At 53.3% G+C, this 13,794-nt stretch overlaps 1 protein-coding gene across 2 annotated transcripts in view; it reads right to left on the bottom strand.

Moving 5' to 3' along the window:
• Positions 1 to 13,208, bottom strand: part of UPF1 (UPF1 RNA helicase and ATPase) — a gene marked incomplete at both ends in the record, with an annotated part of 38,403 nt that extends 25,195 nt beyond the window's left edge. For both annotated transcript variants that reach the window (XM_080715964.1, XM_080715965.1), the window contains one exon: positions 12,987 to 13,208. In XM_080715964.1, the coding sequence (XP_080572090.1) occupies positions 12,987 to 13,208 (222 nt within the window). The remainder of the gene's footprint in view (positions 1 to 12,986) is intronic.
• Between the last annotated feature and the right edge of the window lie 586 nt (positions 13,209 to 13,794).

Raw genomic sequence — 13,794 nt, 5'->3', positions numbered from 1 at the left:
ACTTAACCAGGTGGTGCATGCCTATAATTCCAATACTTGGGAGGCTGAGACAAAGAGGATCACAGGTTCCAGACCAGCCTCAGTAACTTAGTGGGACACTGTTTCAAAATAAAAATAAAATAGGGATGGGAGACAGGCGTGATGGCTCACGCTTGTAATCCCAGCATTCGGGAGGCTGAGACCTGTGGATCTCGGTTCACGGACAGCCTCAGCTACTCAGTGAGGTCTCTGCAACTCAGTGAGACCCGGTTTCAAAATAAAGAATAAAAAATAGGGAAGGGGGTGTAGCTGGGACATCGAACGCCCCTGGGTTCCATCCCCAGACCCGCAAAAAAAAAAAAAAAAAAAGAAAAAAAAAAAGAAAAATAAGGATGGGGGTGTAGCTCAGAGGCAAAATGCCCCTGGGTTCAATCCTCAATACCCCACACAGACACAAAAGGGCCAGGTACAGTGGTATATGCCTGTCACCCCAATACTCAGCAGGCTGAGACAGGAGGATCACAGGTCCTCAGCCAGCCTCAACAACTCAGTGAGGTTCTCTGCAACTAGCAAGGTCCTATTTCAAAATAAAATTAGCCGGGCGTGGTGGCGCACGCTTATAATCCCCATGCTTGGGAGGCGGAGATAGGATCACGCAGGTTCGAAGCCAGCCGCGCTGGCTTAAGAGACCCTATTTCCAAATAAAAAAGTATAAATATAGGTCTGGGAGTGCAGCCCAGAGGTAGAAGGGTTTCCAGGAACCTCAGTACCACCAAAATAAATAAATAAATTAATTAATTAATAAAATTAGGGCTGAGGATGTAGCTCAGAGGCACAATACCCCTGCATTCAATCCACAGTACCAAAACAAAACAAAAAACAAAAGGGGACTTCACAAGGTCCCACCCAACAGAGTGGTTCCCATATATTGCTTTCCACTTTCCGTCTTGACAAAAAAGAAGCCCCTTTCTCCTAACTACTGGTACCCATGTGGCCTGAGACCTCAGCTCACCAGGTCAGCCGCTCTGTGAGACAAATGCCCCCTGGCCTACAAGGAAGAGCCAGGTTGGGCTGAGGGGGCTTCACCTAGAAGGTGGACACCTCACAGGCTGCTCTGGAAAGTGAAACCTAGGGCAAAGATCAGCTCAGCGATGGACCTCTACTGGTCGGAGGGAAGAAGTCAATCATGGAGAGAGGGAGCCCCATGTATTGGATGATCCTGAAACAAACAAATAAACACTATCAATACTGTGTCTAAACACAGCAGTGTAGCTCCGAAGGAAAGATACCCCCTTCAGCTTCCAGAAGTATACCACTCATCAGGTGGTTGACGTCAGAAGGAAGGGCGCAGCAACAAGTGGCACTGGCTTAAAAAAACCTTCATCTAGCCGGGCATGGTGGCACACGCTTGTAATCCCAGCATCTGGGAGGCCGAGACAGAAGGATCTCAGCTCGCAGACAGCTTCAGCTACTTAATGAGGCCCTTTGTAACTCAGTGAGACCCTGTTTAAAAAAAAATAGGGCTGGGGGTATGGCTTGGAGGCAGAATGCCTCTGGGTTCCATTCCCAGTACTGGGGAAGAAAAAAAAAACCTTCATCAAAGAAAGAACAGAGAGCCGGGTGTGGTGGCGCACACTTGTAATCCCTGCGCTTGGGAGGCGGAGACAAGAGAATCGAGCAGGTTCGAAGCCAGCCGAGCTGGCTTAAGAGACCCTGTTTCCAAAAATAAAATGTATAAAATAGGTCTGGGAGTGTAGCCCAAAGGTATAAGGGCTTCCAGGAACCCCAGTACCACCAAAAAAAAAAAAAAAAAAAAAAGAGGGAGGAGACCTTTGACCGCTGGCTGGAGAAGATGGTGAGCGGGGCTTGCTCCCTCCGTTGTTGACAGCTCACCATCAAGGTTTGCAGGTGGAGGACAAGGTGGTCGGCCAGGAGTCTGTGGATTTATAGACACACACACACTTCAAGGAGTCAATGACAGCAGAGGCAGAGTACAGCTCCGGGGACCCTGGGTGCACCTAGGGGACCTGCCTCCACCCCAAGGGGGTATTCTGCAAGCCTCTGATTCTCCAGACAGGAGCCATCCTTAGTAGCCAGGAAGGCTACCCAAACCCTCTGCACACCACTGTACTCGTTGGGCAGCAGCCAGAGGGATCCTGAGAAGCCTGGCCCCATCATCAGCTCCTAAGCTACTATTTGCACAACACCAGGAAGACACAGGACCTGTTGTCAGCAGCTGGACCCTATGACCCAGAAGCCCCTGTCTGTGAAGAAGCAGAATTTTATTTTATTTTATTTTTATTTTTTATTTTTTTGGTGGTACTGGGGTTCCTGGAAGCCTGTCTATTTCCGGACTACACTCCCAGACCTATTTTATTTTTGGAAACAGGGTCTCCTAAGCCAGCACGGCTGGCTTCGAACCTGCGCGATCCTCCTGTCTCTGCCTCCCAAGCGCGGGGATTATAAGCGTGCGCCACCACGCCCGGCAAGAAGCAGAATTTTAGAGGAAACTCCCAACCCAAGAGGAGTTCGGGCTGTGACCTGATGTGGAGCTATGGACAGCATCAGGAACTGGCCAGTTCTGAGGAGAGCACACAGCCTTAGAGACAGCCACAAACTACCCAACTATGAACCACCATCTGGGTGCAGCCCTTTTCTTGCAAGGCCCCTTGCAACAGTGCCTCTCTGCAGGAGGGGAGCCCATCTCAGCCCAGGGGGGCCGAGAACACTGTGGACAGCTCTGGCCTGCTCTAGTCTGAAGCCCGAGGAGAGGGGGTGTCCATGTACCTGCTGCCTTGACATGCCAGGCGGGCTTCAGGCTCACACATGTAGGATGCACGTATGTCTGTGGGGCTGGTGTACTGCCCAGGGCCCTGGTCACAGCTCCTGCAGTCTGAGGCAACGGTGGGGCCCCTCAGCTCACACCAGCCTTATAGCCCAGGCACATGCCACACCACCTCCCAAAATGGCCTTACACAGCAACCACTCCCCATTCTAGGACCTCTCCCTGGGGCCTCAGTGCACCCCAGCAAGGTAGCATGCGGAATCTCCTAACAGAGCAAGTGCAGCTGACCAAGGTGCCCTTCTCTGCCAGCTGGTGTTACTGCCCTCAGCCCTCCTCCAAGCACAGTGAGGCTGAGTAGGAAACCTGCAGAGGCCAGAGTTCAAGGCCAAGAGGGGGAGGTTTGACCGCACCAGCACAGAATGCATGAAAGTAAATATATGCAAACGGGCAGGGCTCAGAGACAGATGCCCACAGAGCAGAGTCACAACCTCGAGCCCCACACAGGCCTGGTCCTCAGGTGAGCACATGTCTTCCACTGGGGACCACTGGCCAGTGACATAGTTCTCCAAGGCAGCCAGACCCTGAAACCGCACGTATCCGGAAGCTGTGGGCCTGCAACTCCAGATGGCAGGGCAAGCCAGAGGGGAGGAAAGGGCAGGCAAAGCATGTAGGGATCAGACACCACGCAGCCGGGACGGCACACAGCCCGCTCATCTACCCAACCACACTAACTCATGCTAAAACAAGAGACTCCCTGGCAGTGAGTCGGACCTCAAAGAAGCTCTAAGAAAGTGTTTCTTTGTTCTCTTTATGCTCCAGAGCTGGAGTAAGGGAGAACTTTGCCTTTTAGTTAACAGTGGTATAGTGGGACAAAAGTACAGCTGGGGTACAACTCAGAGAAAGAGCATCTCGGGGTACAATCCTCAGTACCAAAACAAAGAGAAAAAAAAGGAACCAGGTAAAGTGACATGATTATCCCAATACTTGGGAGGCTGAAACAGGAGCCTCAGCAATTTAGCAAGACCCTGTTGTGAAGCAGTAACGAGTTGGGAGTGTAGTTGGAGGCAGAATGCCCCTAGTTCAATCAGCAGCTTAAAAAAACGACAAGTCAGGCGCGTGGCGCACGCTTGTAATCCCAACATTCGGGAGGCTGAGACCAGAGGATCATGGTTTGTGGATAGCCTCAGCTACTTAGTGAGGTCCTCCGCAACTTAGTAAGACCCTGTTTCAAAATAAAAAATAGGGTGGGGGGGATAACTCGGAGGTCGAATGCCCCTGGGTTCCATCCCCAGATCTCCAGACCTGCGGGGAGGTGGGCGCAGAACTGGGCATGGTGGTGTATATCTGTAATCCCAGAGCTTGGGAGGCTGATACTGGAGGATTGTAGATTTGAGGACAGCCTCAACAAGTAACAAGACTCTTTCAACCTAGTGAGACCCTGTTTCCAAATAAAATCAGGCTGGGGTTAGCCTACAGATAGAAGACCCCTGGGTTCCATCCCTAGTATCACAAAAAAGGCAGGGAACTAGGTGTGGCGGCACACACCTATAATCCCAGTACTTGGGAGGCTGAAACAGAAGGATAGAAGGTTCAAGGACAGCCTCAGCAAGAAGTGAGACTCATTAACCTGGCGAAACTCTGTTTCCAAATAAAAAATAAAATCAGGCTGGGGTTGTAGTTCAAAGGTAGAATGCCTCTGGGTTCAATCCCTAGTACCACAATATAAATAAATAAATAAATAAGGCAGGCTGAGGCAGGAGATTGCAGGTTCAAAGACAGCCTCAGCAAGCAGTGACTCTCACCAACCTAGCAAGACCCTGTTTCCAAATAAAACAAAATAAGGCTGGTGGGTGTAGCTATAAGGTAGAGTGCTTCTGAGTTCAATCCCAGTACCACAAAAAATAAAAATAAATAAAAATAAAATTGGATGCCGGACGTGGGGTGGCGCACGCTTGTAATCCCCGCGCTTGGGAGGCAGAGACAGGAGGATCGCGCAGGTTCAAAGCCAGCCCCGCTGGCTTAAGAGACCCTGTTTCCAAATAAAAGTATAAAAATAGGTCTGGGAGTGTAGCCCAGATGTAGAAGGGTTTCCAGGAGCCCCAGTACCACCAATAAATAAATAAATAAATAAATAAATAAATAAATAAATAAATGCTGGTGTGTAACTAGGAATAGAACGTCCCCATACCCCCCCACGCCACTGTTTTACATGTTTGCCACTCACTGTAGTGTTGGATCCTTCTTTTCTTCCCTTTCTTTTTCTGTATTTGGGATTGAGCCCAGGAGGCATTCTACTCCCAAGCTATACCCTAGCCCCCCACCTTTTATGGTACTGGGGATGGAACCCAGTGGGATTCTACCTCTAAGCTACACCCCCAGCTCGATTTTTTTTTGGTAGTACTGGGGTGGGGGTCCTGGAAACCCTTTTACCTCCAGGCTACACTCCCAGGCCTATTTTATGCATTTTTTAAATTTGGAAACAGGGTCTCTTAAACCAGCAAGGCTGACTTTGAACCTGCGCAATCCTCCTGTCTCTGCCTCCCAAGCGCGGGGGTTACATGCGTGTGCCACCACGCCCGATTTGATTTTTTTCCTTAGTTTTTTTTTTTTTTTTTGGTGGTACTGGGGTTCCTGGAAGCCCTTCTACCTCCGGGCTACACTCCCAGACCTCTTTTTACATTTTATATTTAGAAACAGGGTCTCCTAAGCCAGCGCGCGCGGCTGGCTTCGAACCTGCGCGATCCTCCTGTCTCTGCCTCCCAAGCGCGGGGATTACAAGCGTGCGCCACCACGCCCGGCTTTTTTCTTTAGTTTAAACAGGGTCTCACTGACTTGCAGAGGGCCTCACTAAGTAGCCGAAGCTGGCTGCGAACGCCAATCCTTCTGTCTCAGCCTCCCAAATGCTGGGATTACAAGCGTGCGCCACCATGCCCGGCTCTACCATAGCCCATTTATTTATTTATTTATTTATTTATTTATTTATGTTTTGAAATAGGGTCGGTTAGGTTTTTGAGAGTCTTACTACATTGCTGAGGCTGTCCTTTAACCTGCAATCTTCCTGTCTCAGCCTTTAGAGTCAGTACTGTAAGGGTTAACCCAGTGGGTTAGTCTTAACAGTCTTAACAATTTGGAAACAAACTCCAGTGAGGGAAAGGAGATGCCCAAGCACCTGCCAAGCTCCCCAAGGTAAGCAGCACCTGGCCTCCCGTTTTCACAGTGCACTGAAGTCATAGCTGTATCCTGAGAGTTCACAATACCACACCGGGCAAGGTCACGTGTGCATTTTAAACTCATCGCTCTTGCTGGGCGTGGTGGCACACGCTCGTAATCCCAGCATTCGGGAGGCTGAGACCGGAGGACCGCGGTTTGCGGCCAGCCTCAGCTACTTAGTGAGGCCCTCTGCAACTCAGTGAGACCCAGTTTCAAAATAAAGAATAAAAAATAGGGCAGGGGGTGTAGCTCAGAGGTCAAATGCCCCTGGGTTCCATCCCCAGACCCGCAAAAAAAAACAACTCATCGCTCTTAGGAAACCCAGGACTGTGGGGAACGATCATCAGGTCCAGGCTCAGAAGGCAGGAGGAAAGGCGACTCTGGGTCCAGGACCAGTCAGGACAGCTGTCATGAACTCAAGGTGGTCAGGATGACACTGTGAATATGAGGCAGCATCTTTTTATTCTTAGTACTCTGCCACGTGAAGAGAAACTAGAGAGGAAATGCACAGCGAGGGCCTGGCGGGTGGGAAAGGAAGGGAAGGGAATTCCAACAGGCAGGAGCTTGTTCTAGACGTTGTCCCTTATACAATGGAGAAAGATGGCGGGGGCTTTTTTGTTTTATTTTTTGTGGTGTTGGGAATTGAACCTGGGGCATTCTACCTCTGAGCTACTTAAGTTTTATTCTGAAACAGGGTCTTGCTAGGTTGAAGAGAGTCTCACTACTTCCTGAGGCTTTCCTTGAACCTGCCATCTTCCTATCTCAGCCTCCAAAGTACTGGGACCTCAAGTGTGCACCACCATGCCTGGCTAAAATGGTGGTTTTAAAACAAGGAAGTGGCTCCAGCTCAGAGGAGTAAAACTCCAGCGTGGGAAGTCAACTGCAGCTCCAAGTGGAGGGAGGTCTAGGCACAGGCCTGACCTGCAGGAGACAGGACTCCAGACCTCGAGCACCAATCCAGAGCTATGTTCCTGCCTGCGAGGGACTACGGCACAGGATCTGATGTGGAACTGTACTCCTGCCTGCAATGTATTTCTTTCCAACCTCAACACTTCAGGGGAGCTGAGACCAAGAGAAGCTGGCAAAACCAAAACAGGTTTGCCTTCCCCTACGGGATGGACATCCTCTGTCCACCTGCCTGCCAATGGCCGCCAGGCTGTTGCCAGTTTGGGGCTCTCCAGGACAAAGCTGCTGGCTGCATGCACAGACACCTTCATTTTCCTGCTTGTTCACAGGAGGTGGAGGGATCGTCTCACCAGCAGTGTACAGAGGCCCGGGTGGCACTGTAGCCTTTAACAAAACAGAGCCCCTGGCACCGGTGGGCAGTGGGGTATCTGTGGGAATTTTCTTTAACAGTTTCACTGATGCATAACTGACAGGCAACAAAGGCTGTATGTTTAAGGTTTCTAATCTTTGAACCTGGCATACAGCAACGTATATAAACACCCATAGAGCTGTCACCACGATCGGCACAGCGTCACCCATCGGTGGCCCCACCAGTATGGCTCCCCTGCCTTTAGCAGTGCCTCCCACCCCATCCACTCCCCACTACTGCAAGTTGGGCAGCGCCTTCCAGAATGAGTCTGAGCCTCGTCCATGCCGGTGTGTGTGAGCGGTTCCCTCCTCTTTGTTACTCGGCAGTGTCCCCACCTCGTGAATTTTTGGGGTAATTCCACTATTCAGAGGAAACCTGATATCAGCAAGTTAAGAAGAAATACACCAATTGTGCAGACCAAAAGTTCTGCTACCTAAGCTCTGCAAAGGACTTGTGAAATTACCTTTCAGGGTCCTTTGGGAGGTCAGAGAGGGGCCCAGGTAAGGTACCCCCCCCAAAAAAAGTGTCTTCATCTTCATCCCTGCTCCCCCCACCCCTGTGGGATGCACACCCCACCTTAATGCATACTCTAAGGCAGACTCACTGTGCAGAACTGGCAAGGGCAGCACCGCCACCAAGAACTGCAGTACGTGGGGAGCCATTCAGTGGCTCCTCACAGGGCTGGGCGCAGGGGCAGCACAGAGCCAGCGACAGCACTGAAAGCACACATCCCAAAGGACTGCACAGCCATGCTCAGAGCAGCACTACTGCCCAATGGCCACCAGCAAACGGACAAACAAAATGTGAACCGTCCATACAAGGGAATATTACTCAACCACAAAAAGAAATGAAGCACTGATCTATGCTATAATGTTGGATGAACTCTGAGAACATTATGCCAAGGAAAAGTCAGAAATAGGGCTGGGGCTGTGGCTCATTCAGTGGTAGAGGACTTGCTAGCTTGAGTAAAGACCTTCAACATCAGGTGGAAAAAACAAACATGAAGCCACATACAAAACATCACACACAAGACACAAGCCAGGTATGGTAGCGCACACTTGTAATCCCAGTACTTGGGAGCCTGAGACAGGAGGATAGCAGGTTTAAAGTCAGCCTTGACAACTTAGTGAAGCCCTCCACAACTCAGTGAGACACTTCCAAATAAGAAACAAAATCGGAGCTGGACATGGTGGCGCACGCTTGTAATCCCAGCATTTGGGAGGCTGAGACAGGAGGATAGCGGTTCGAAGACAGCCTCAGCTACTTAGTGAGTCCCTTTGCAACCCAATGAGACTCTGTTTCAAAAAATAAAGAATAAGCCAGGCATGGTGGCTTGTAATCCCACTCAGCATTTGGGAGGCTGAGACGGGAGGATTGCGCAGGTTCAAAGCCAGCCTCAGCTACTTAGTGAGGCCCTTTGCAATTCAGTGAGACCCTGTTAGACAATAAAGAATAAAAACAGGGCTAGGGGTGTTGCTCAGAGGTAGAATGCCCCTGGGTTCAATCCCCAGCGCCACAAGACACCACATACTATATGATCCCATTGACGTCCAATGTCCAGAACAAGCACATCCACAAAGACAGAAAGCAAAGACCAATGGTTGCCTGAGCCTGGAGGAGGAGGACTGAGGGGCTAATGGATACAGCATTTTATGTTCAGGGGGGTTTAAAATGTTCTCAAATTGATTTTGGTGACAGTTACACAACTCTGAATATACTAAAAGCCACTGAACTGTACACTACAGGGGTAAACTGTAGAGCGTGTGAATTCTATTTCAACATCGCTATGCAACAAAAGTGGCTGCCCTTGACAGCTGCCAGCCAGTCACCAGTGGGAAAAGGTCAGGGGCAGAGTAGAAGCCCCCAGTGACTGGCTGGCTACACAGCCACTTCCTTATCCAAGCCAGGGAACTCTTCCCAGGTTTTAGGCAGTCCATGCCACCCCGACACAGGGGATCATCTCCTCCTGCTTTCAGGCCATACTCTCACTCGTTTATGTCCCTGAGATCAGGCTCTCCTGTGACACAAGCAGACAGCACTCTTCTTCACCAGATACACATCCAAAGTTAGGCTACAGACGGGAGGGTCCTCGGAGTTAGGCTAAGTAAGAAAAGCTGCACAGCGGCACACACCTGTAATCCTAGTACCTGAGAGACTAAGACAGAAGGGTCACAGGTTCAAGCCCAGCCTCATCACTAGTGAGACCTGTTTCAAAATAAAGTAGGAGTGGGGCTTTAACTCTGAAGAATGCCCCTCTGTTCAGTCCCCAGTATCTCACACACACACACACAAGCAAGGAAGAGTGATGCTGCACACCTGTAATCCTTGTAAAACTTGGGAGGTTGAGACAGGAAGATCTCAAATATGAGGCCAGCGTCAGCAACCTTGCCAGACTCTCAGCAACCTAGCAAACCCCTGCCTCAAAACAAAAAGGGCTGGGGGACTGGACGTAGTGGTGCACGCTTGTAATCCCAGTACTTGGGAGACTGAGACAGGAAAATCACATAGGTTTGTGGCCAGCCTCAGCTACTTAGTGAGGCCCTCTGAAACTTAGTGAAACCCTGTTTCAAAAGAAAGAATAGCCATGGTACACACTTGTAATCCCAGCATTCAGGAGGGTGAGGATCCCTGTTGGAGGAAAGCCTCAGCTTCTACTTAGTGAGGCTCTTTGCAACTCAATGAGACCCTATTTCAAAATAGAGAATAGCCGGGGGTGGTGTGCACGCCTGTAAGCATTCGGGAGGCCGAGAACTGAGGATCGCAGGTTCACGAACAGCATCAGCTACTGAGTGAGGCCCTTTGCAACTCAGTGAGACCTGTTTCAAAATAAAGAATAAAAAATAGGGCTGGGGGTGTCTCTCAGAGGTAGAATCCCCCTGGGTTCCATCCCCAGTACCACAAAAAAAAGGGAGGGGGGGCTGGGGGTAATCAGGTGTGGTTGTGCATGCTTGTAATCCCAGTACTTGGGAGGCTGACAGGAGGATTGCAGGTTTGCAACCAGCCTCAGCTACTTGGAGAGACCCTATTTCAAAAGAAAAGAATAGCTGGGCTTGGTGGCGCATACTTGTAACCCCACCATTCTGGAGGCTGAGACTGGAGGATCGCGGTTCGCAGACAGCCTCAGCTACTTAGTGAGGCCCTTTGCAAATCAGTGAGACCCTTTTCAAAAATAAAAAGACTAGAAAATAGGACCAGGAGTGTAGCTCAGATGTTGAATGCCCACTGGGTTCCATCTCCAGTACGGGGGGGGGGGAGATAAAAATATAAAAAATAGGGTTGGGGTGTAGCTTAAGAGGTAAAATGTCCCTGGGTTCAAGCCCCAAGAATAAAGAAAAAAACCCACACCTGGATGTCTTCAGGATCTAGTGAACTCAAGGTAGTGCTTACCTCCGACCTAGACCCTCAATGGTCTGTGCACAGTGTCCCAGTTTAGAAAAGTGAACTGATGATTTCAAATCAAAGAGGATACAACCCACAATTAATTGCCAACAGAATGCAGCAGAAGTCAAAGTTGTTGCAAGTTTGCCCTTTTATGTTAGCTATAGTTAAAAGGGTTTACCATAAAACCACTACCTTTCACCCCCCCGCACTGGCCCCCACAGTTGGCTGCTGGACAGAGATCCTATTTTCCCCCTCCCCACCTGCTGGACACAATTTTCAGGCAGCACTGTCTGGTCATTTACACATGGATTCAGATTTCCCTTATTTTAAAAGGAACAAAAATATAACTGCCACCCCCAGTTTTTACAGCTGGGGAAGCAGAGACCTACAAAGCCAGGGAACTATGAGGAGGCGGGGCCTCACCCAGCTCAACCCTCCAGGCAACTCCCTCTCTTCCTCCCTTCACCAAATGTAAACAAAACTGAAAAAGAAAAAAGCTCTACTTGCACACCTGTTCCCCTGATGTCCTGCGTTAGTGGGCATTCTATTTTAAGGATTCTCAGGTTAGAATGAGTCAAATGTTTTCTCCTATCAGCGGCTAAAAGAATGCCCAAGTGGGTGGTCTACCCACAGAAGTGACTCAACCAACTAGCACAGAGCACCCCTCCCCAGGAACAGGCTCACTGTGGCTGAGGATGGGGGGCGGCCACTCCCCGAGCCCTGAAGCACAAGGACAGGCCGAGGGACACCTGTGGCAACCTGAGTCCGGTAGCTCCTCCCTGGCCGAGAAGTCGTGGAAATAAACTCGAGGAAGGTGCCAGGCACAAAGCAAGCTCTAGGTGAAGGCAATCAGAGACCCAGAGGTGGGTGGTTGGTGGTTCCGTCTCCAGCCAACCCCCCTCCCACCCTAGGAAGGAACCCAGGCCCAGGAAGTACACTCTGCAGATCCTCAAAGCCCAAACCCCAATTTGAAAACAACCAAGCAGCCTCTGCGAAACATCCACATCACTAAAGATAAAAGTTTCCGACGTGGCACACTCATTTATGTAAAACCCACTATCGCCATCCCATTGGCGGAACAAAACTCAAACTTTTCCAAGGCAGGGCTGAGTTACATAACAGGTTGGTTTCAGCAACAGGCAACCAAGGAAAACAAAATGCAACCTGCCTCTCCAGTAAGCCAGAGAGCACCTGCTTCTGCAGGGAGGCCGCACGGTCTCTGCTCCTCCACTTACCAGGGTCCTTACACTGAGAAACTTGAATTCACTCAGTGTGGTGTGACTGAATGGGAAGGGGTGCCCAGTCAGAGGCTGACACAGGGAGGCTGGACTTGCCAGAGGGGCCCAGCCCTGAGCCAGGCCAGAGCAGGCCATGGCCCCAGCTGGAGAGGAACTTGGAGACATGTCACCTCGGGCTGGGCCAGAGACAGGCCAGACACCCGGAAAAGGAGTGAGAGCAGGTTCACCTGAACACCATCCGGAAGGGGATTGAGAGCAGGTCCCCTAACCAGGACCCGTGTGGGGCTAAGGCCTCAGGGCAGAGCAGTACAACAGGCAAAGGCCCACCAGCCACGGGGGAAGGAGGCTGCAGGTATGCAGGAACCCGTAATAGTAATAGGTGAACCTGGGCCAGCCAGAGTTGAGAAGGCGGGATGGGGCTCCTGCCAGAGCTGGGGGGCAGGAAAAGTTACTCTGGCCTTAGCAATGGGGAAAACAAGACCATGACCGGCCTGAGTGGGGACCCAGAGCAGGTCCGCCTAGACTAGCCCAAATGGGGGGGGGGGCAGCGCCGATAAGCTGATCCCAGTAAGAGTGGGAGACCTAGGACCGGCGAACTGGGGCCGGTCAGAGTCGGGGGAGGTGGGTCAGATGACTTTGGCCCTGGCCAGTATGCAGGTCCAGCCACAGTAGCGATCCAAAGCAGGTCAGGCCTGGCCCTACAGAACAGCAGGCTGGGTCAGACTCGGCCTGGCCAGCGTGGATCTGCGGGGCGGGCCAGCCCGGCCTGGGGCGGCTGGAGGGTGCACGGGAACCTGGGCAAGTGGGGCCCGGCTGGTGTCCGGAACCCCGACAGAGCCGTCGCCCTGGGCCGGGTCCGCGTGGGGCCCCGGGGCAGGTCAGCCGCGGCCAGTGTTGCGGGGCCAGGGCAGGTCCCGCCGCCCAGACCCGGCCTGTGTGGGATCCTCCCGGGCCGGGCCGCCCAGGCTCGGCTCGGCTCGGCTCGCACGCGGCTCCCAGGACAGGTCGGCCCGGCCCGCGTCGGAGCTGGACAGGTCCGCGGCCCGGCCCGCTTCCGGCCCCGCCATGTGCCGCTCACCTGCGCGTCGAGCTGTCCGGCCGCCGCGCCCGCGCCCGCGCCGCCCGGGCCTCCCGCGCCGGGGCCTCCGGGGCCGCCGGGGGGCGTCTGCGTCTGGCTGGGTAGGGTGAAGTCGGTGAACTCGAACTCGGAGCCCTGCGTGTCGGCGCCCAGCAGCTCGGCCTCCTCGGTGTCCAGGAAGGTGAGGGTCTGCGAGCTGGGCCCGTACGCCTCCACGCTCATGGCGCCGCCGCGCAGGCCCGCGGGCCGGCCGCGCCGCGCACTCGAGCCCGCCGCCGCGCCGAGGCCTAGGCCGCAGCCCCGGGCCGCCGCCGCCGCCGCCCCGCGCCGGTCCCTCCCGCCCCGCCCGCCCCGCAGCGGACCGGGCCGAGAACCACGAGCGCCGGCCGCCGCCGCCGCCGCCGCCCCCTCAGCGCCGCAGCTCGCCTCGAAGCCGCCCGCCGCTCGCAGCCCCCCGCAGGAACCGCCGCCGCCGTGCGCGTGCGCGAGCCCGACGCCGGCGCAGGTGCGCGTGCGCGAGCCCGACGCCGCGCAGGCGCGCGCGCTCCGCTCGGCCGCCCCGACCCCGCCCGCGCCCGCCGCCGAGCGGCACCACGGGACGCGCATGCGCACGCGCGGAGGGCGGGGCCCAACCGCCGCGCCGGCCCGAGGACACGCCCCTCGCTGCGCGCCCGGGCCCCGGGCGCCGAGTGGGTGCTCAGAGCGAGCGGGGCGTCGCAGGGTCCGCCGCCCCCGCCGCCCCCGAGGCTGTTGCTGCCCTTTGTACTTTTTTTTTTTCTTTTTTTGCGGTACTGGGGATGGAACCCAG

This window comes from Muscardinus avellanarius, assembly GCF_963383645.1.
Source record: "Muscardinus avellanarius genome assembly, chromosome: 18".
NCBI lineage: Eukaryota > Metazoa > Chordata > Mammalia > Rodentia > Gliridae > Muscardinus > Muscardinus avellanarius.
The sequence above is the reverse complement of the archived record's forward strand: the minus strand, read 5'-3'. Positions and strand labels throughout refer to the sequence as shown.